This window comes from Dermacentor variabilis, chromosome 1, assembly GCF_050947875.1.
Source record: "Dermacentor variabilis isolate Ectoservices chromosome 1, ASM5094787v1, whole genome shotgun sequence".
Classification (NCBI taxonomy): Eukaryota; Metazoa; Arthropoda; class Arachnida; order Ixodida; family Ixodidae; genus Dermacentor; species Dermacentor variabilis.
The window spans coordinates 289038233-289062654 of record NC_134568.1 but is presented as its reverse complement, the minus strand read 5'-3'; the positions used below and the strand labels follow the sequence as shown (position 1 = coordinate 289062654).

Here is a 24422-nt window from a genome sequence, read left to right as displayed (position 1 = left end):
CCAGAGTAGAAAAGGGTGCACATTTCTGCTATGCTTTAGCGAGCACGGCTCAATGCCATCCACTAATAAAGTGCCTACCTGCAATGCAATACACTATCAACTAGTGCTGCCTTATTTTTAAACAAATGATGCACTGGACACATTGTTCAAGCGAGAATTTACACGTTTATTATCATAAATTTGTACAAGTATTACCATTCAGTAAAAGAACTTGCATAAAGTGCTTTGTAAATGAAATTTTATTGACATAACATGGTAAACAAAGTCCCTTGTGTACATTCATTCCAAGGCCTGATTAAAAGAAAGTCTAAAGTTATGGATTGTGCCTTCTGTCCCAGTAAATGTGCGGAATGAAACACACAAAGTATAGCAACGAGTGTATATGCAACGAATGTAACAGCAAAATAAACAAACAAAAACATGTTTCCAAATTGTGTAAAACTAACAGCCAATATGACTCAATTCTTTAGGTTTTAAACAAACAGGCTTCTTCAAACATATCCATAACTAGGTATAACAGTTTTGCGCTTTTATGACTCAATTAGTTCAATTTCAGCACCATCACGAGAAAGAAAATAACATGTATAAAAAATACTCAACATTAGGTTGTGTTTGGCAAGGACTTGACAAAGGGAAGCAAATACGGACGACAGTATCATCAGGACAGAATGGCTGTGCTCCGGCGAACAGAGACATTGTTCACATTGTCCAGGCTGGACCACTTTTTAAAGCCGTTCCTATGGAGTTCACCCAGCTTGTCTTCGCACACCCTTGACATGGCCTGCAAATAAGCAATGTAGGCAAGCTCTTCATGGCAGAAGGCAGAGTGTGCAAAGCAACAAACAAAAACCACTCCTTTACATGTCCATTCAGTGACATACTTGGGGATGAGAACGTAAGTGTGTTACGTCATTAAAAAAAAAAGAGGGGGGGGGGGTTAAAAGGTAGCACTGAGTATTTCTGGTCATGACTGAAAACACCAAAGTGCATACACTGAATTTATGAGAAATGATCAGTATTTGACAGTGCCAAATGTCACTGCCAAATGTGCTGGTTACAAGCTGAGCCCGTGCCATGCTGAAAAGGCACACAACATAGCTCAATTTGAGCATATACTTCCGTAACACATTAAACTCGTCAGTAAGTGCTGACGTATACATTGTGCCAAGTTGGTAGTCAGCTTCGAGAATTAGGTTTTGCAGATGCATGTCATTCTGTCGAGAAATTAACTCCTGAGCTTAGGGAGTGACGAACAGGATGGTGCATGCACTTGTCCTGTTTTAGTGGAACTTTAAAAATCTGCGTAGGAGACATAAAATCACACAAGTTTAACACTGTACCTGCTGTATCTGTTCAGGTGTGCGCTATTTGACAATTTTTTTTATTCAAGGTGTAATTCAGGAATACATAGTCTGTAGCTGTAAAAATAATTTTTCGTGTGTGTGTACATGTGTGTAGTTCCTGTTTTTGAGGAGATGGAAAACCAGAAAAGTGAAAACTTTTGTTCTTATATCTCTTCCAATTCATCTCACCTCATAAAACACCAACATTATTTCTTGGTAACAAACAAACATCCTACCATAACATTTTACAAGTCTTAGATATGTCTTTCTTACACTTCCAGTTTTCCTATTATATAAGAAGTCATGGTTAGGCTAATCAAAGGTGTTTGGTTTACCCAATTACACACCTTATTTCTCTTTAAAGTTGTCAGAGTATTTTTGCTGCATGCATGCATGCATACATGCATACATGCGTGTGTGTGTGTGTGTGTAGTAGTAGTAGTAGACTTCAGTGCTGTGTTAACAGGGTCATTAGAAGAAAGAACAGCAACACTGGTATTTTAGAGGAATATGGTACTTAAGAAACGTCATAACTGCAAGATTCTGGAGCTCCGTCAGATGTCATTACAGAGTAAGCATAGAATGAATTGGCATACATTAAAGTACAGATGTGATTGCTAAAATAGCCTTGGTCGCAAGCACTTGAAAAACACAGGAAAAAAATTACAAGAAAAGCAACGCTCGATTTCAAGTGAAAACTGGAAAATATCCACCTTATTATATTCTTTACACAGCAATATACTGGTAAACTCATTTCTGGCTTCTTGGCAGTGTCTTGCACAATACTTGGAGTACTGTCAACTTCACACGAAGTTGACAGTACTATCACTGCTTGCACCTGCATCATGATGGCACCACCACAACCCTACTCTATGTATGCTGCTTACAAATGGGGCAAGCTTATACAGGCCGAGCATACTCTGCGTACAGTAACAATTACACTCTTTAGTGAGTTTAACTCGTGGCTACTTGGCAATGTGTGGCATAACATTTATTGTTTTGTTACACTAAGTTGTATGATCAGCACCATGTAACAGCATTGCCTCTACCCCGCTCTAGGTACATTGTTTGCAACTATAGAAGTTCATCGAGGCCACAACACACTTCACTGGCAAATTATTCCAGACAGTTCTAAAAGAAGCAGTACACTTTTGTAGAAATGCCGTATATTCTTGTGTAAGGGTCGCATTCGTGTAAGAGGCTGCACCCCTAAATTTAGGCCTAAATATTGAAGAAAAAAAATTATTCGTGCTTTTCCCTACATGCACCTCATCAGCCATGGTTGCTCAATGGTATCAACACAGTACCATATGGTATACATGGATGCATGTGGGTTTTATCTTCGGTTGTAGGCACAGTTGGTAATCTTCTGATAGGTACGTGGACATGTTTTTTGTAGGACAACCCCAGTAGTATTTTTCATTGCGCAACCTAAAGTGCAGTGCAATGACAGAGAACAGTGAGCTTGTGGTTTACCAGATTCTGACTACTACAGCGCCGTGGTTACGTGTCAGCGACATCAAACAGGACAGCAAGTAAAGCGGAAATATAGGCTTCTCAAGGCTTTCGAAAGGAGATAAAATTTATTTACTTTTTACTTGTGATGGGTCACACCAAAAAAATTAAGAGCCTAAATTTATCCTTAAAAAAGTGCAGCGCTTATGTGAAATATATGGTATTCAGTGAAGGGAACCAGCAAGTTTTCCATGCGAATAAAACAGCTGCTGAGAAAAAAAATTAATTGCTGGACGCTTCAGCTTCGCCTTCAAGAGTGGAACGCAATAGCGTTATCGCACCCCGTTCGCACCGCCTACTCATTTGCTCGGTATGCTCTTGAGTCACACAAAGACATAGTTTTCATATACAACACTTCTAAGTCCACAGCACAACTTTGGGGCATCCTCACACCGGACCCCGCAAGGCCCCAATGCGCTCAAATGAGACGAAGGGGAGAAGCGGGCGAGTGGCGCGCCACCTGTCGGGGCAGCGCCGTACATTACGAGGAGGGGGTCTTCTGTGTTTGCCGCAAGATGGCTTTGCGTGTGCGCCAAGCGCAGAAGAAATGTAGCGGAAACGCACTTCACTACTCGTTTAACTGTGACTTCTGTCATTTACGTACTCATAATTACCGATATACACCGCAGTATAACTTTCTACGGCACGTTTCTAAGGCAACACCGCATTCACTAGAGGCGCTTTTGTCCCGCTTTGAACCATCGAACTCATGGCCGAGTGGTAGCGTCTCCGTCTAACACTCCGGAGACCCTGGTTCAATTCCCACCCAGCCCATCTTGCAAGTTGTTTTTATTCACGAATTGCCTTCCAGGATTTTTTCAATCACGGCTAATGCCGACGACGACACCGGCATTTCTGCGACATGAGCTCCTTAACGCTGTCGCGTCAAAACGCCAAGCTTTGATGCAAGAAGAAGTCAGTGCAAAACTAAAATTGAGCAAAATTATATATATATATATATATATATATATATATATATATATATATATAATCTGTTTCTGTTCATACATAATAATGGGTCTTTGGGAATCTGTCCTAAATGCAAACATGTAAAACTCATTTCTACATAAATCAGCTATAATACTATAAACTGGGTGTCAGTTTCAAGCAGTACACTGGTAATCCTCAAGTCAATGTCTGTTCTAATTGTTCCAATTGTTCCAAGTCACTTGAGTATCCACCTTAGCGATTTAAAAGAGAGAGAACGCTATGAAATCTGGGTGCAAAGCTAAAAACTGTCCAACATATTCTTGAAACAATTTTAAAATGTTTGCTTAAAATAAATTACCCAGCATCCTACAGATAAGATACTGATCATCAGTACAATTTGAAGACACTAAACGAAAGCATATTCAAGTGAGACTGATAGTTCACAACTCTGAAACAGTGTACAGGTCATCCATACTCAGAGCAGGCATATCAGAAAATGACAACACTGGTGATGCTACTTCAATAGTTCAAGAAAGCTCCCTGTTGCATCACATTCTGTGGTGGCATGGATAATGCTAGTTGTTTTTTATTGACAAAAAAGTGAAACACATTCAAAAATAAAATTGAGACTGCTAACTTTTGTGAAATATTTCCAGAGAAACAAACCAAACTCGCAGTAAGGCAGAAAAATCATGGGCATCAGCCAATTACATCAATGGTACTGCACAGTGACATTTGAGGTTTGTGACAAGTTTTCTTGCTCTAAACCACTTTTATACCCGTGTCACATGGGCACCCATGAACTCCTTTAGGATAAGGGAGCGTGAGAATTTCCTAGGGGAGTTCAACCTCAAGGAAGTTGTGGTTGTGTCACGCGGCCAATAACGAGCTTTTAAATGTAGCCGCCAGAGGCGCATAAAGTGATGTTTCATTTTTGTGCAAGTACAAGAATGTAATTTCTAATTATGCTCATATCTATTATAATTAACACTCCTTCCATTCAATATTATTCAATATATTTGATGCAAAAGACATACACCTCATTAAGAATGCTAAACATAGCAGTGCTGACAGTAACGCTAGCCACCCTGTTCTTAATGTGTTTTCCTTTGCGGCGTGGCCAGCCACTATAGCGTGGTGAGTAGGCTCTGCGTTCTGTGACCCGAACTGCTGCAAACTATAATGAAAACGCAACATTTCGTGTGTTTTGAGTATTTTGTCTACTCTGCCGGTGTCATTCATGAGTGAATACACCAACCACTGCACAACTAGCACAACAAAGGCTACGTTTACATGAACCCGACACCAGTGGGTCGAGTCAGCAATCGAGCTGATCGAGCCTGACATGACCGTGTTTACATGAACTCGCTTCTGAAGGGAAGAAGGAAATTAGCAGCGAGTTCGCTGACGCGTGTGGTCTAATAGTAATTGCACTAATAGTCACAGACGTTCATACAAGCCCGTCGTCCTCAAGAAGCACAAAAGTGCCTTCACCGCTTTATGGGCCGACAAGCGATGGGGGCACTGTTCCAGCAGCACCTGCACGGAAAGCGGCCGGTTGTCCAGTTTTTGCAGAGCGTTAGCAAGTTCTTGTCTTTCTGGGGCATATAGTGGACAATGGTACAGCAGTTGGTCAATATTTTCTTTTGTGCCGCAGACCTCGCATGCTGCACTGTCGGCCAATTAACGTAGAGTATGCCTTGGTGAAGGCAACTCCTAACCAAAGGCGACAGAGAAGCGTAGCTTCACGTTGAGGAAGTCCGAATGGAGGTCGAAGTTGCAGTGAGGGGTTTAATCGATGCAGTCGTGTAAGTCTTAAGTTTGGCGAGTTCCACTCGGTCAGTGAGACTGCGTGCCAGGTGTCGAAGCTGCCTTGTGGCGTCTGTCCTCGAAACCAGAACTGGAACGTTGTGCTCTTCTTGATGTGACGTGCAAGCAGCGTTATCAGCGGAATCATTGCCACTGATTCCACAATGGCCAGGTACCCATTGAAAGACAACCTCATGACCTTTTTGTTGGACGTGATGGTGAAGTTTCACGATTTCGTGTCAGCTGTTCATGACATTCGCGTCGGAAAACTAATTGCATGCACTGTAATGCCGGTTTTGAGTCAGAGAACACAGCCCATTTTCTAGGTCTTTCAGAATCAATTAATTCCAGTGCACGACACAGAGCCGTTAGTTCTGCCGCTGTTGAGGTCGTGACATGTGATGTCTTGAACTGCAGTGTTATTCCTCACGTTGGACGTTGGTATACCTATTGCAGTGATGCATGAAGAAAGGCCTAAATTCACGCCAGTTTATTCTCTTTGATGTAGGTATATTCTTATGAGTATGACACAAGCTCTGCCACTCCATGCAACAAATAAGCACCTGCTGTTGTGTCCTTATTACATACACACTGCGCAGTCTGGTGCACAAGTGCTAATGGCACCAATTTTGTTGTCACAGCTTGCCAGCTACTGTAGGTCAGTGCTGCACATGTCAGTTAATTACTGATTTGGTTTAACATCCCAACGCAACACCTCGGCACTGCAGTACAGAGCTCCAGGTTGTATTGACCTCAAATGTTTAATAAATCTAACTACATGAGTGTTCCTTTTCCACCCTCTCATTGGAATGTAAGTGCTGTGGCCGGGAATTGAACTCCCCCCGGTCTCACGCTCAGGAGCAGAATGTCATATTACTTAAGCCACCACGACGACTTGTGCTCTGTTATAGTTCACCAGCGCACAAGATACATCATCACCCACTGCAAGTGAGTGCAAGCTACCACAGTTACAAGGTACTGAAGCTGGCAAGCTCTAGTTACAAAGCCAGTAGCCATTATACTCTTGCAGGACAGCGTACTTGTCAATGGCAAGCTTACCTCAAGTTTTTGTGCCCGTTCTTTACTGAGTGGCTCTGAAGGGAAAGCCAGTTCATTGTGATCAGCCAGAGTTCTGAGGTCAAAGTAGTACTTGGCATAGACACTAGCCGGCACATTGATGTTGAATTGAAGCAGCTCCAGAAACTGGCGCTCAAGCTCGTTCATGTCCTCCACTGTGATCTCTTTAAGGATCTGGCAGTAGTCAACATTCCAAACAGCCTGGTCATCCCACACCTGCACACAATAACATTGTCTAGTGTATTTGGACTACACCAACAATATTCAAAAACCAAATGCAAAGTGACTAGATTGTTGTGTAGCCACACAACAGCTACAAAAATGTTGTCCTACAGCTGCACACGTCTGCTATCACATCATGGCTACAGAGCACAGAGAAACTGATGTGGTTGTAATTCAGTGTACAATTTCCTGTTAGCAGTTTTGTTAAATTTCACTGTTCCCTAGTCATGACTCTTGCCTCTGAGCAGAGAGGCAAACTTCTAAAGTTATTTACTCATTGCACAATGCTTCCAAGCAAACAGTTAAGTACAATGGTTTCCTGTATAAGTACATACTTCATAAAACATTGCAAGCTTATGAAAGTGGACTTTACAGCTTCAAACTCCATCACCTACCTAGCAGTAGCAGAGAAGTGACTTAACTACCTGCACCAACCTGCAATCAGAAATTGACTCAAGCCAGCTTTAACACAACATGCTTTTTTATGAGCAGCACTTTTAAAGCATCAAATGCCCTCTTGCTCTTGCACCAAAATTTTAACCAGTAAGTCTACCTTCAGCAAAACTTTACGATTCTTGTACAGCCCTGTAGCAAGTATTACAGTGGACCCTCATTTAAGATAACTTCTTCGATTTGGTAAGCTGAAGTTTGGAAATCTTTGGTTATTTGGCTACTTATTCAGAGGACCTGTTAAAAAAACATGTTTCAAGGCTCCTTCATGTTCATCAATGATAAAGCCAGACTTGGAAACAGTCTCTTGATTTTTCAGATCAACATTTTTGACAGTCTAGGAATAACTAAAACAGTTGGTGCAGCTGCAGAGATAACAGTATAGACTGCAAAAAGGATGATGCCAAAGAAAAGTTCTACTTAAGCCATTTATGAATTCTGTTGAAATCCACAAAGTAAAAATAGATTCATGGAAAAGAAAGTTGCCATCAATATGACTATAGCATGATGCTACAGGCCCCTAGGAAAGAAAACTGTAGTTGAATGTCAACCATGATGTTCTATTTCTGAAAAACATGTACAAGTTTTGTTTGATGGCATTGTGCCACAATCACAGGGATGGCAACTTTCCCGTTCCAAGTAACACAGATACATTCATTATGACAAAATAGCTCATCGTATTATGCTACCATGTAGCTATGTCCCAGAAAAAGTTTTCTTTATTTCTTTGTTTCTTTTTAACATCTTGCAAGTTCTGAGGTTGTCCCATTGTTAAATGTATGAATCGCCTTGGAGCAGCTCAGGTATTGGCCAGAAATATTAAAAACAACATGCTTTGCCTCTAGAATTTTGAGATCAAGGCAAGATGAGGCAAAGTTAAAGCTCTGAAAGAAATATGTGAAGGAGAGTGAATATGTCATGAAGCAAGCAACAAAGGCACCACCACATTCCCTCAAGAGAAATGCACCGCCATGTGCAGCTGCATGAAAACTTTTAAGAAACTGCTGTGGATTTGGAACTTACAACGCTTTCAGTGTAGTTTTAAGAAATAAAGTGATAGATGTTCATTGGCAGATTTAAGGTGGGGAGGCACCACCAATCCAGTTATTCCTCTAACAGAAGAGAAAAAAACAACAACACTTAATTTTCCAGTGAGTTGCAAAGTATTCTTGTTTTTTTTTATTTTTCGCCAAAAATGAAACTGTAAAACCAGATGACAGTTGTCTTCTCAGATGGAAAGTAAGGAATTGACCTCTACAATATCAATTTGTTATTTTTATGTCTGTATTTGCCACTATGCTTCTTGTGGGCAGTCCAGCAACACCAGATAAGCAAACTTTGCTTAGGGCCGGAGCTGTGCCACCAGAGCTGTGCAGCTGGGCATGTGGTTACAACAGCTGCAACCATAGCCACACCATCCTGCATCCCATGAATTTCCTTAGCACACACTCGTGCACCCCATGACTCAGTGTTACCATCAGAGCTAGAGCCACGTAAGGACACATTCAGTAAAACTGCACCTCCACTATCCTTTGACACTGAGAGATGCCAAGGAAAATACAAAATGAAATCAGCTGCTTCACAAGGAAGTTATAGCTGTTTTGGGTTGAAAGCATTCGCTCATCTCAGTTTCCCGGTCCCCTGACACATACACAAGACCCACCCAGCTCGCGCCATAAAAAAATCTATCTTCAGCCACTTTTTCACTCACACTTGTATTCTCTGTGTCCCCAACCATTTTTCCTGAACCCATAATCAAAGGCCCCCAAGGATGCAGAGGAGACAAAGAAGCACCGATGCCCAACGGGGCCTGCAGTGTTGACCCGAGCCGCTTCTGCTGGGGAAACGCTGGGACACACAGTATGTCAAAAATAAATCTTTGGAGGCGGTATGCAGTTTAAACTGTTGCATGCTATGACCCATCTTGTTGAAGAAGGTGCAGAAATGCCTGAACAACGAAATACCACCCACGAGAAAGTAACACAAGTGAGAGGGGAATAAGGCATTGTTCCAATCTTCAGCGGAGTAGTGACCAAAGAGGACCAAGAAAGCAGACGAGCCACGAACAGAGATGATGGAGATGTGGCCCTCACCTCATGAGAGATGAGGCTCCGGTCTTCAAATGTGGTGCCCCATGGCAACAGACCAGGGCACCTATGACTTCACACTGCCTCAGCTAAGGAGCCTTTTCTTTTCACAAACTTCACCCAAGACATGTACTCATAATGACTGACTGAAGTCCGTGTGGCTGCATGCCTCCAATAAGTGCTATGTAGGTGGTGGTATGCAAGATGGTTTAATTCTCTGGCCCTTTTTTGATTGTAGTGAATTTTCTTTCACTTTAGATGAAACATATACTTAGTCATGCCTTATCAAAATGTGCTGTTCTCATCAGTCTTCCACTGGCACTCTGCCATTGTGTCAGAGCACACTTCAGTCAGAATTACAATAACATTTTGGGTGACTGCTGCAGGTTTTCATAAATGGCGAGGCGAGTAATGTTTCTCAAATATTTGTGGTGTCTTTTTTAACATAAACTTTCTATTCAATCACTCATATATTTGCATGTTGTCTAACTTTTAGTGTTATTTGCATATGTTTGTCATTGTCGTACCATGTATAAACAATCCCAGGTTCAATTATTCTAACATTGTGTACTTCTGCACGAACTTGGTATAAGACACAAGCTAATTGATGAATAATAAAAGAACTGCAGTGTATTGGAGGAAATCCTTGGTCTTTAGGGTTTCTAAGGGTGGTAGGAAAAAATCAAGTTTTAGTAACATGCATATATATACTAATTAAATATAGGTTCCCAATACATGGTAAAGCTATTCAGCATTGATAGGATATACACAAGGTGTCCCAGCTAACGTTACCCAAGATCTTAAAAATAAAATACAGAATATACGTGGATGCAACCAATGGATTCCTGTCAGCAGTATGTACCACACCAGGAGGACTTTTCTTATTTCAGCTAATTATTGATAGTTCAATTAACAAACTAATTACTGAGCAAAGTTTGACAGAAAAGTAATAATTGTGTTTTAAAACACCCAATTCAGTTGCTTTCAGTACGCCATGCCTCGCGTAATTATTTTTTCTGCATTATAAAGAAAACACGAAATATGAAAATAGCCATATGATTGCGCATCCGCGCGCCACAACACCAGTGCTCCCAGTCACGTTACTCGGAAGAAATAACTCTGCTAAATGCCTGGCTCAGCGGCCACATGAAAGTGGCGAGGCATGGGTATTGGCATTCGTCACTGCAAACTGCCTTTTCCGCGTTAAACGTGAAGCCAATGCAGTGCACAGCAGCACCGAAGAGGACGACATTGAGCAGAGTTAATTCTTCTGCATAAAGCCTGGGACTGCTGTTGTCATGGCACGCGGACACGTAATCATGCAGCTATTGTCATATTTTGCACATTTTCTTTATAATGCAGAAAAAATAATTACCTGAGGCATAGCACACTGAAAACAACTGAACCGGGTGTTATAAAATTAGTACTTTTCTATTGAAATTTACATCCTAAATTCAGTCATTCAAAACTTTGTTAATTGGATTAATTTAAATTTAAATAATTGATAATTCAATGATTAAGATCCTCCTGGTAAGGTACGTCACTGCTGACAGAATACCAGTGGTTGCATCCTCACATATTCTATATTTTATTTTTAAAAGCTTGGGTAACCTTAACGTGGCACCCTGTATGAGTGCTATATGTATGCACATATACAAAAAGCAACAAAAACAAAAAGTTCCTACCACCCCTTTCCCACTCCTTGGACTGACCCATAAATCTGCCCCTGTATGTGTTCAAAGGTGCATGTTGACCAAGTTTTTAGACTGAAACCAACTAGTATTTCTTAGGTGTTACTCCACTTTAATATGCAACGTGCAGAAACAGGAAGCCCTGATTAATTACAATTCACACAGTGCAAAGAGCATGCTAGCATTTTCAAGCATCACTTCTATGAACATATATTTTATGGCTGAAGGGTTCTAGAGTAAATGCTTCAGTGCCAGTACTATACTCCAAAGCAGCGTAACACAGCTGTCACAGCCTCATTATGTATAGCTTTGACATCTCTCTCATGAAAACTGCTGATGGAGCACAAAGTGTGGTACACCTATGGCTGCCACTGCTGAACTCTAAACATGGTGTCAACACAGCAACAAAGTGCTCTGGACATGACTTTACATTATTTTCTGACTAGGGCTGCCAGCAGTTACAATTCATTGCACAGCTGAAAGTGGTACTCTATTCTTTGGAACAATAGGCCATGCAGGCAATCCATGGGATGTCTTTCAAGCAATCCCATGCTCTGCAAACTGACTGCACTATATCAAAGCAATGATAAAGCATTGGAAGCACAATGAAAACTCATTTTATGAAGAGCATGACACTGTAAGTAGTTAATACATCAAATGTGACAACAGAAGTTTAGTATTGGTACACAACACCCACATATTTTTATGTTTGATTCCCCAAGGAATATTTACATTGTTCAATGGAGACAATTTGCAATATCCATGCTCAATATAAGCACGCTTGATTGTGCAACAATCTTACTGCAACCTAGCGGCACCTGAACACGTCTATCAAATTTAGCTACTGCTGTGGCTGTCCCAAAACTGGCGCAGAGCACATTGTGGGACATTGTTTCTTGTCACAGAGTAACCATAGGTGTTTTCTGTAATAAAACACAGCTCCCCAAATGCAGCACAGTATGGCAACCAAATGAGAAAGCTGGGATCGCTTGTTACAAGTATAGTGAAACTTGATTTACCAGCACCAAATTCAGGCAGAACAGAGCACAATGCACATAGAACAAGCACAACACTTCAACTCAAGTGCCCACTGTAGTGAACACCGATTGAAGTGCAGTTTTACACACAGCGGCAATCTGAGCATGCAGAAGAAGCTTTAAAAGCAAGAAAAAGACAACTTAGGATAATTTCACAATCACATACCTCACGCAGGAAGTAAAATTAATGCTGCGATTCCAATCAGTGTAGTACTCCTACAATAACACATTTAGATAGCAAACACACACCACAATTGGCTTGGAATGGTAAACAGTAGCACTCCTTTTTGTCAAATCAAGTACTTCTTTAAGGCCATGGCTGAAGCTTCAGATAACACTGGTGTATAGCTAGATGCTTACACCCATACTATTTAAAATTTTTATATGGCATTTTGATGATGTAATAGCAGAATCATGCAGGACTAAATTGTACAAAGTTTAATTAGTAATCTAAAGGTTTCATCTTCAGGAATTGACGACATCAGCTCAAAATTTTTAAGAAACACAAGTATTTATTCTTCCATTCACTTGCATGAACTGTTTATGCAGTCGTTCGACTCGGCACAGTTGCCCAGGGACTGGAAAGTGGGCAAGGTTGTACCAATATTGAAGTCTGGTGATACTGATTGCATCACCAACTACAGACCGATATCGTTAACAAGTATCCCATGTAAAATGTTTGAACATATCATATATTGTAATTTGATTAAATTTCTTGACAATCAGTTGTTTCTTTTTTCTCATCAGCATAGTTTCCGTATATTATTTTCATAGAGTTTCTAAATAAATACCCTAGAGGGAAATGTGGCGCTAGTTTCTACGGGGGCTCTCATAAGCATTGCCCCAACCTACATGGGAATGATGGGAAGTACAGGCTTCGGATTGACTTCAATTTTTAGACTAGTGGCGTTTGCTTGTGGCGCACTAAACGAAGCTATACTCAAATATTATTGCGTAAAATATAATTTTATTTCTGCAGTATGTTATATAACATACAACACGTTAGATAAACTTTGTATGACTGAGATGGAAGCACTGTTCACTATGGTTTATCACCAGGGGACACCAAGGTATGCATTCTTCGATTCTGTTCCCGATTTAACGTCAGAGAATAATTATTTATTTATTTTTACAACAGCAATAAAAACCGTGCATGTACTTATATAAAAATACTCATCAAGTGTTCATAGGAATAAAATTTTTTTTGTGAGAAAGTGTTGCGCCCTTGAAAGGAATGCCACAAATGTCATCTGCTACAATGCCTGCTCGCTGCAAACGCAAGACTTTTCTCGCAGACGACAGGCACTTGCGAACTATCTCGCTCTTTCGAAAGGCTGCGTCGGCTGTCACGATTGCTGAACGTCAAGTACTTTTAAGCACATCTGCTGCAGCGCTAGCTAGGACGCTTGTGGCCTCCTACGAGTATGCTTCATCATATTTTATATTGACGTACCGCTTCTGAAGTGTTATGGCGTGGCTTTGCACTTACATATTTTGCAACACTAGACTACAGCCACGAGGCAGCAACCTTTCCTACCACAAGTAAGTTTGTGTTCTTAAAGTCCTAAAATACGCATTTCAATGAGCACATAAATGAGCAATGCATAATAAAGCCCTTAATAAGATTTGATTGTCAAGCCACTAGAAGTACAACTGTATATGTCTTGTATCAGTAGTGCCTTCTTTTTCCTATTCTGAAGTTTCATAAAGCCCATAACGCTACGGCGCCAACCTAACACACTTAATAAACCAAGGTCCAAATGGTCAATACATGTTCTTTCAACGTTTGTGATGCCGTCACTTTCTCATCAGGGCTTCGACACCACACCGCGACACAAACATCGTCCCAGCCGCTGGCCTAGCGCTCTATCGCCACTTCGAACAACATAACAAAGGCAGAGAGCTTTGCGTTGCACTGTCCCACTGCAGGTTATAGCAATTAAGCTTGGAGCGAAACCAAAACTGCCAAAAAATACTTGTAGACTAATTCACCAGTGAACAGAATGCCAATCCGAAGCCTGTACTTCCCATCATTCCTGTGATGGTTGAACGATCGCAGCGCCAGATTTACCTCTAGTTATGCCAATATGAAACTCCATGATTATTTTCGTGTGAGATGCAGCTCATTTCCTTAACCCATGACTTATTTGACGCATTAGACAAGGGATTATTCACAGATTGCATATTCTTAGATTTCCGGAAAGCATTTGATCTTGTTAACCACCAACTACTTTGTTTAAACCTCAGCAAACTGAAAGTTGACCCTGATATTCTTTCATGGATCGAGTTTTTTGCATAACAGAACTAAATTCATCACTGCTAATAGCGCTGATTCTTCACCATGTTCTGTTACCTCAGGCGTGCCTCAAGGTTCGGTGCTGGGGCCGCTATTGTTCCTAATATATATTAATGATCTACCAAACTCTATCAACTCCACAATCAGACTTTTTGCAGATGACTGCGTTATTTACCGAGTAATCTCTTCCATTTCAGACCCGTCCATACTACAATGCGACTTAAAGGTATCTAGTTGACGTAACACTTGGCTGATGAAACTGAATTCTAACAAATGTAAATTTATGCGAGTTTCACACAGGTCTGCTAATGTGAATCCTAGTGTGTACCATATTTCAGGCTGTATACTTGAACAAGTAACAACGTAAAAATATTTAGGGGTTCATATAACTGATAATCTTTCATGGCAACTTCACGTCTATTGTACTGTTAACAATGCTAATCGCATGCTTGGTTACTTGCACCGTAACTTTTCTATGACTCTATATTCATTAAACCTACTATTTTACAAAATCCTAGTGCGACCTAAATTAGAATACACAAACTTGGTAAGGAACCCGGGCCTCGAAACCCTTACTATTTAATTAGAAGCGGCACGGAATTGCAGCGCCCGTTTTATATTGTCTAACTTCACTCGCACTGCTAGCATAACTACAATGAAAAGAACTTTGAACCTTCCTAGTCTTTCCCTTCATCGAAAGCTGTCCCAATTGCTACTTTTTCACAAGATTTATTACCATAATCACCAACTAAAAAGTGATCTTCTTTCTGAGCCATCATTCATATCGCTTCGCACAGATCATCGCGATAAGGTACGCATTCCATATTGCCAGACGAATGCGTATTCCTACTCATTTATACCAAAGATGGCGTGTGATTGGAGCCATCTGCCCACCTCTGTTGCCAATATTTCTGACATTTGTTTGTTTAAATCCGCTGCGCAAAACAATGTATTTGAATAATCTGCCTCGTTACCTGTTGTGTTCTTGCGTTTTGCGTAAACTTGTGCTTTTTTGCTGTTTTTCATAATATTTTCTTTTTGCTGTATTATGACTAAAACACTTTTTTTTCCCACTCCCTTCTGTAACGTCCTGCTGGGGCCTTGAAGGCATTGAAATAAATAAAAATAAACAGATATTTCATGAAGTTAAGAGAATCAAATGTCATCAAAGCTTCATCATTCCTTATGCACGCACACATACATACACCTGCACATACAAATGCAGTCTACTCCTAACACTTGTTTGAACTTTAGCCATGTCTCTAGCAACCTCAGGATTGGAAGCACGTCAGAACATGAGCTGCTATCACTCTAGGAAGTGAAGAGCACACGAAGTGTGCTTATCTGAGTGGCAGAGTGCACTGCTGTCGCCTTTCAAAGAAGCTGCATATTTCTGCCAGTAAAATCCCGCACCCATGTAGGGACCACAACCGTAAATTGAGCTCTAAATATATGGGAAAACACTATTTTTTTTTAATTATCACCACATTAGCTGCACCTTTTTTCAAAGCATGCACCCCATCATCTGCAACTACACAGTGTTGGCGCAGTGCATTGAGGCGTATCGCGCTTCTGTTTAGTCTGTTGGGAGCTTGGTTTAGTGGAGGCAAGTAATACACATTTTGACAGGTTCAGAATGGAGAGTTGACTGGCTTTATTCAAGAGTAAAAAGCAGGTTTGCCAAGTGGCAGTGGTGGCACCCCTGTTGGACAGCCACCTCTGTTCCAAGAAAGAGCAAAGGGCAATGACTACCACGGCGAGGCACGGTGGAGTGACAGACGGTTGCTACAAGGACTTCCCTCTCTAGAATTCCGGGGGCTTAGCGTTTTAATGGCAGAAGGGATGAAGAGTTAATGTTCTAGATAGGCTGGTTTCATGAGATCGCACAACACTGCCTCTTCTTTGCTGCAAACGTCAATCTTCAAGGTTTTCTCTGAATGCGAAACCACACGAAAAGGGCCTAGATAGTAAGGAGTCAATGGTGGATTGATAGAGACATGCTGCATAAAGACGTGCGCGGTTGTGTCCATTGTCCGAAAACTAAACACAGGCTGCTCCCGGGCGATACGTGGGGGTGTAGGTCGAAGCTGCTCGAGCCAGGAATGCAGCCTAAGTGCTGCACGACTGCTGGCAGAATGCCTTGCTGGGTGCCGAAAAACTGGCTGGGAACGCGGATTGATTACCCATAAAGCACCTCCGCTGCGCTGACTCCGAGGTCATCCTTGATTGTTGTTCGCAGCCCCAGTAGTACTAGAGGTGGCCTTTCCATGCAGTGCTGTCTGTCGAGCATGGTGGTCAATGACACCTTCAGTTATCGGTGGAGACGCTTGACCATACCGTTTCTCTGCTGGTGCTAAGCCAGGGCGTTATGAAAGTGCATGCTGAGCAGGCTCGCCAGGGCATAAAAAAGTGAGCTTTGGACTTGTCGGCCTCTGTCAGCAGTTATGGGCAAAGGGCAACCATACCACGACACCCATGTAGCAACAAATGCTTCTGCCACCGTTTCGGCCGTGATGTCTTTAGAGGTGTCGCCTCAGGCCACCTTGAGTACCGGTTGACACACGTGAGGAGCTACCTGAAACTGTGGCAGGGCAGAAGAAGCTCCACCAAGTCTAAATTCACGTAATCTAAAAGACTTTCTGATGGTCAAAACAGCTGCACCGCTGAACACGTGTGCCGGGTCACTTCTACGGCTTGACAGCTTTTGCAGCTTCTTGCCCAGCTTCAAACATTTTTGTAGATCCCTGGCCAGACGAAGCAGTCTGTCATAAGCCTCGGTATTGCTCTGGTGCCGGGATGGCTTAGCCCATGCACTGAATCAAATATTGGCCACCTAAACTGATGGGGCACGAATGGGCGAGGAACTGCCTGTGATGTGTCGCATGTGACCAATGTTGTTGTGTAGGGAAGCGGCACCTCTGCAAGCTGGAGTGATGATCCTTTTTCACATAATTGGCACAGCTCAGGGTCGTTTTACTGGGTGGAGGCTAGAGCTTGGAAATCCACAGGGCCAGCAGGCACAGCACCGATCTACAACAGTGTGTCAGCTGCCTGATTTTCGGTCCCAGAAATACGGCAGATGTCAGTAGAAAATTCGGAGATAAAGGAAAGTTGCCAATGCTCACGTTCTGAGCATGAGGAACTGTTGTTCTTGAAAACGAAGGTTAACGGCTTGTGGTCGGTCAGAACGTAAAAGCAACAGCCTTCAAGAAAAAAACACACACAAAAAAAATTAAATGCTTGGCAGCGCAATAGATCGCCAACTCTCCCTGTCTAAGGAGCTGCAGCGAGCTCCTGTAGGTTTGAGATGCTTTGAGAAGAAGCCCAGCGGCTTCCAGTCTGTGCCATTGTGCTGGTGCAGTACTGCACCCACTGCTGCAGTCGGCACAGTGCGCCTACCATAAGGCGAGTTGGCACATCGGGCAGTGGATGAATCAGCAACAGTGCAGTTGCCAACCGCTTATTGGCTTCCTGGAAGGAGCGTTCATGCTCCGAGGACCAGTTGAAGGTAAGCATTTGTCTGGAGTTGCGACGCAACAGGTCGATAGGTGGCTGAGGAACTTGCACGCAGGATGGTATGAAGTGCCTGTGAAAATTTATGAGCCCCAGAAACTCACGAAACTTTTGGAAAGAGGTTGGTGAGGGGAAGTCCTCAATTGCCTGCACCCGTGATTCCAGTGGCTTGATGCCTTGGGGTGCAATGCGACGGCCGAGAAAATCCAGGGCTTCAGCTCCGAAAATGCATTTCTGGGGCTTTAGGACCAGGCCATGTTCATCGAGTCACTGAAATAGAAAGTGAAGGCGCTCTTTGTGCTCTTCATCTGTGCGAATTGCAACGGGAATGTCGTTGAGGTTGACGAAAATGAACAGGAGTCCACGCATAACCTCGTCCATGAACCTTTGAAAAGTTGGCGCGCAGCATTCTTAAAACCGTAATGCATATGGACAAACTCAAATAGGCCAAATGGAGCAGTGATTGCAGTCTTCGAAATGTCGCTGGGTTTGATAGGAATTTGGTAGTACGCGCTCATCAAATCAATTTTGCTGTATATTTTGGTTCCTGCCAGACGAGTGCCAAAGTCATGTATGGGGAAAGGGGATAATCATCCGGAGCAGTGACGGCATCCAAAGCTCGGTAATCACCACAAGGCCGCCATTCACCACTGTACTGCTTTGGAACCAGATGGAGAGGTGAAGACCAATTAATTGCTGGAGGAAGGACGATTAATGCCGAGCTGAAGCATGTGTTTGAACTCACGGCGGGCAACTTCCAACCTCTGTCCTGCGAGCCTCCATGAGTGCGTGGCCACAGGTGACAGGGTGTCTACCAAGCTGACATTTCCAAATTTAAAGAAAACGACTTAATCCAATTTGAATACCAAGGAGTAGTGTTTATATTATTCAAAAAGAGAATAGAAGGGAGGGGTTAGTAAAATGCACAGCAAATAAAATGTCTTCAAAAAAATTACAAATCGAGTCTGACATTCTCAAATACGAATAAAAAGGAGATGCATACAGAAGCAAATATTTTCGAATATGAGCTATTTCTATCAACTGATAGCAAGCTCAGTGGTATGAGGCCCGAACTTTGTCACAATTGAGATTCTCTCTCAACAGCTCGTAAGTCAACCTAAACTGTCCTGACATACTTTCAGCTCGCGCACGACGCCTCAGGGTTGCGTTTCACTGCTTTAGAGTTTATTTTGGTTTCGATGGGGGACACCTGCATCTCGGCATCAGTCAACACTGTTTTTTTGGCTCAAGCTCTTTCAAAACAGCGGCAGCACGCTTCCTTTCCCGTTGATTCCTCAATACACAAGTCCTTTCTGTTCTTGGCCTCCTTCCGCCACTCGTTCGCCCTATGGACTATTCAAAGCAACTTCTTGGTCAGTTGCACAGTCCACGTCCTATTTTTCGAACTCCCTAGGGGCCACTGTCTGAAAAATCGGCCAGTTGGAAAAGGACAAATGGATGTCGTTTACTGCCCTTAAGGGCTCAAACCGCCACAGGCACATTCGAAAACGCTCTGAAGGCCTGTCGGTGCTTGTACTGTGAAAGGAAATACTGGGTGAACGCGTATATAATTAAGGAATACATACTGTATCCCGTGGCAATAGCCCCTTCCCATGCTTGTTATGCTTCACTGCAATACTTTTGTGTATGCTTCACCAAGTAACATTTCTGTACGGGGACGAAGCTGACTTTCAGGAACTGGCATTATGCAACGCACCGTGATTTTTAAGCTTCTAAGCCAATTACGAGGACCACAAAGGCGGAGTCCGTGCCATTGCTGATAGAAGCGAATTCTTTCAATAAAAAAACACAGCACCCAACGGCAAGAAGCTTCATAGCAAACGTCGAAGCAGCTAGGCCTAGCGGTGCCGCAGTGGTGGCTACGGCTGCCAGCAGATCTGCATGCGAGAGCGCCGGTTCAAGTTAGCGAGGCAATCAAAACGGCAGCGGTGGTGGCTTTGATTAATGAGGTTTCAGACCTGCGGTCATGGCAAAAAATCCGGAAAATCGGACGGCAAAGGGTTCTTGCGTCCGAAATGTCAGACGTTCTCATACATTGACTCTATGGAGTACGTGGTTGTGCCGCGAAGCCGTCCAAATTATTGGGAATCCGGAAAGTCGGTCATTGACTGTACACTGGCAACTCATCCAGCTGATGACAGACAATCAAAGACGATTCATTGCAATTCCTGTCTGTTACTTGAGCCATCATTACGGCGACTTTCGACCCTTTCAATAAAGTTACAGCTAATTTTCCCTGATAGAGGCACAAATTGCCCAAGTTTTCCCTGAGTTTTTCCCAGACTACTCAAAATCCCTGAGAATTCCCGGTTGGTAGACACCCTGAGCTGGACCGGTGGTGGTGATATGATGTATCAGCGCATCGTTTTGGGTCTTCGTGAGTTGCGGGTACTCAGCAAGCACCTTGTCGTACGTTGAAACCGACCGAAACGTACGGATGCCAGGTGAGGTGAGGTTGGACTGCAGACCAAGTATGTCAAGGGATGTGATGTTATCCTTTAGGTGCTGATCGCAAGCACTCGCATCTAGGTTGAAATGGCTGAGGAAATCCGCTCCCAGTATGGCAAAGCTGACATAGGTGATCACAAACACCCATCTGTGCAAGCGCCAATGTCTAGCGTTATTGACCGGAGCCCAGACGACTTGCCGCGTTGGTGATCTGCGGCCACGACGGGAACGATAGACAGCTCGGTTCCAGTGTTGACAAGGAGGCTCGCACGAAGGCCAATGTCGCATGCTGCCATTAACGACTGGCCCGTGCATTTCCCATCCATGAACAGGACTGGGTGCAGCGACTTGCTTGTTCACGAAAGCGACGGTGGTACCAGCACAACTGCTGCGGCGAGTCTCTAAGTGCGGTGCAAGATTGTGAAGGCGGAATGGTTACGCTGAAGTTGGTCGCCAATGTTGTCATCAGTCGTCAGCTTGTCCAGTGCACTGGTAAGGTGGTTGAATGTTTCCTCCAGGCGCGAGAGTCGTTCTGCTGGCTCTGAGACTCTCACAGTGGCGACAGGCAGCTGTGCCACAGACGAGCATTCGCATATGCGGTCGGCGAGCACAGTTAGCCGATCGAGACTTGTCTCGTTCCAACCTGCCAGCACCATGCGTGTGGACTGGAGAAGGCGCCGCAAGAACAGCTCGCGCAAAATTGGAAACTGGCTCTGGTTTGCAGAGTGGCCACCCAGCAAGTGAAACACCGGTGCAGGAGTTGTGGCTGTTGGTCGCCAAGTACCTCAGAGAGAAGCTATTGGAGCCTACTTTGTTTCAATGGCTTGAGGCGCTGCAGGATTGTGCGTTTCAGGCCGTCGTATGCTGTGGTCGACGGCATACCCGCTAGCAAGTCGTCTATGACATCGGCGATGTCAGAGGGTAGCGTGGCGACGACTTGCAGGTACAAGGCTGTCTCTGAAGTGATGCGCTGGTGTTGAAAACGGGCCTCTATTTGCATAAACCGAACTCGAGGATTCTTGGGCCAAAAGCTGGGAAGCTGAAGCTCTGCAGCAACGACAGGAGACGTGATCATAGCGTTGTCTCTGTCAGCAGGAGCAGGAGCAGCGCCGTCCATGGATAGTGTTCGAAAAAAAAAAAAAGACATTAATGTCCTGGGTCACCACTTGTTCTGAGCTCGGTTTAGCGGAGGCAAGTAATACACGTTTTCACAGGTTGAGAACAGAGAGTCGACTAGCTTTATTCGAAAGTAAAAGCAGGTTTGCCGAGTAGCAGTGGTGGCACCCCTGTCGGACAGCCACCTCAGTTCCAATAAAGAGCAAGAGGCAATGATCCCCACAGTGAGGCAACAGCGGAGTGACGGGCGGTCTCTACAAGTCTGTTTATCAATTCTACAGTTCATAGTCTAGTAAACGGAGCCTTATAGGCTAAGCATCAGCACTGTCACAAAATTTTTTCAGCCTGGCTGAAAATATCGCACTTTTACCCTGCATTTATGCATTCGTGCAACTTGTGCTGCTTTCCATGGGCAGTTCCCGCAGCTGCGACTACCCTGAGTGTGTGTGCCGGTACACACCAAGCACAGAGATATTCCATGCTTCCTATGTACATATTTGAAGTGGGTTTTCGTCACTCACTTGCCAGCTGAAACGTATGCAAGCACTATTGTAACACTCTGTTCAAATTTAGTGTGAAAACTCCAGTAACTTTTTCACTCCAACCTTTTGCATGGTACAAAGTCCCAAGTTAAAATGACACATGAGAAGACAGCTTCACCTTTGAACAGAGCACTGCCGGTTGACCAGACACCAAATGCTTCAGCTCTTTAATTACGTGCCAACGATGATGAATGTGATAACAAATTAAACTAAAATAAAGGTTTCTCAAAATTATTGCATACAGTAGCAAGAAGATAATTTTTTCAAAACAGATACCAGTATACATTTATTTACCAGGGGTGGATGAATATTTAAAGTTTCAAATAAAAATCGAATACAACACACTAACTATATTCATATTCGTATTCAAGAAGGAACTATTTGGCATTCTTGAATATTTGAAACTAACAAACATTTTGCAACAACTGTATGTTAAAGTCAGGTTACTGTTCTCTGTCAGCTAAACAAAGTCTCACAAATTATAGAAAGTGACAACAAAAGTTTTCAAAGCAATGCAGAAACAAAATGGGTAACGCAAGCTTTATGTTTAGTTTTGTGGCAGAAGCCTACATGACAGCCTATAATTCTTGCTTGTAGACTGTGATTTAGTGTTTTTGGCAGTCTAATCATGTAGCAGTGTTTTTTCATTAATATGCAATTAAAGGAGAGGTTGGCAGTATTATTGGCGCTGTCTTGCAGCAGTTTTATCTTTTACACTACAACCTGTGATGTTTTCTTCCAATGGGCCCTTTTAATTTTACAGCACACAAGTAATTCAGCAGCTTACTTTTTTTTTCCCCACAACTTCAGATTTTTTTAGCAACTGTTCACTTATATGGTTGTAAAGCTAGTTATACAGCAGCCATTCTTTGTTGGTAAGCTTGTTTGCAAGTAGGCTCTGAAGTTGTTGAAAAGCTATTCCTTTTTTTTTTTTAAGTTAGTAATTTGTGTATAAAACTGATCCTTTGTTCCGGATGTCATTTTTTGCACTAGTCAGTACAAGCATGGTACCTAATCATATCGAAATAAATATATTCCTGCTGTAAGCATATGCATCTGCATTTGACTATTGGTTATTCAATTTAATATTCTATACTTACTATTCGTATTTGAAAAGTTGATATTTGCCCACCTCTACTTTTTACTCATGCATGGGACACACCAGAGAACTTCAGACCTGAAGTTAAAGGAAAAAAGTGTAGCTTTTACATGTGAATACTATACAGTAACAGGACTTGTGTTTAGTTCGTTCAGTTAAGTCACAAAAGTGACTGTTTCGGTCAAAAAACAACAAAGGTGTAGCACTGGATGCTCAAAATAGTCATTTTAGACCAGTACAGATAGCTGACAAAGCTTTAATGAAGCATGCAAAGACTTTCTAGCTCAAGAACTGGCATGCATTACGACATTCACTTGAATCTATACTGATACACAGAAAGTGAAAGGTCCAAAAATGTTTTAATGTTTCCCAAAATGTTAATACACCATGAGAAACATCAATAAGATCCCTTGTACCTTCCCACCTACTAGTTATTAAGCCTTTACATCATTGAACATCATTCAAGACCTCATTTTGTGACGAATACTCACTCATTGTCACGATCTGCACGGACATCACTTGGTACCTAGTCACTTTATTCCTCAGCAATGACCTCTTCTCATTACCGTGCACTGCCATTTGAATGCAACACCTCCATAAAAGTCACAAGGTGGATTTATAAGGAGTGACCTTTCCATGCACCCGACCATGTATGCACCTAGCAATGCATGATTGGTGCGGCCAGTGTGGTTTAGCTGGGGCTCTTCCTCTGTCAGCAAGGTGTAGTGCCTCTGTAGCCAGCTCTCAAACGCACGGTTAAAAGCAAGTGCTTGCAACTAACATCTCTCAAAAGTCGTAAACAATACACGAGGCAAAGTGGAAGGGCAAGTACTTTCAACTGCAACTCTTTGTCCTTCGCTATTTCACTGGCCTCTAAATCTACAGGTGTGCTTTGAAAGCCATTTGCCTTGGCGCCACGAAAAAAAATATACCTGCATTTTCTAAAATGTTTGCGGCAATAGCAACAAAGCTCTTCCTGTTTGAACGGGTGATCAAAAGTGTACTGTACATGGCTACTGAAAATCACAATGGTGATCAAACAAAAAACAATTAAACAAGAAGGCATACAATGAGACATAGTATGTGCACTGCGAATTCGGCGCAACAGACGCTGCACATAGCACAAGCCTACAGACTCTGAAATATAAACTTGTGAACGATGCTCTTCCAAGCAAATACCAGTAAGCATTAACGCCAAACATTGTTACAACAAAACAGGTTATAAA

The 24422-nt window shown here is 42.7% G+C and overlaps 1 protein-coding gene across 3 annotated transcripts in view; it reads right to left on the bottom strand.

Annotated features, from left to right (window-relative positions):
* Positions 1–221: 221 nt before the first annotated feature.
* Positions 222–24422, bottom strand: part of CycY (cyclin Y) — an 81414-nt gene continuing 57213 nt past the window's right edge. For all 3 annotated transcript variants that reach the window (XM_075677800.1, XM_075677799.1, XM_075677798.1), the window contains exons 6-7: positions 6657–6890; positions 222–781 (exon numbers count right to left, since the gene is read on the bottom strand). In XM_075677800.1, coding sequence (XP_075533915.1) covers positions 659–781; positions 6657–6890 — 357 coding nt within the window. In that variant the 3' untranslated portion in view covers positions 222–658. The remainder of the gene's footprint in view (positions 782–6656; positions 6891–24422) is intronic.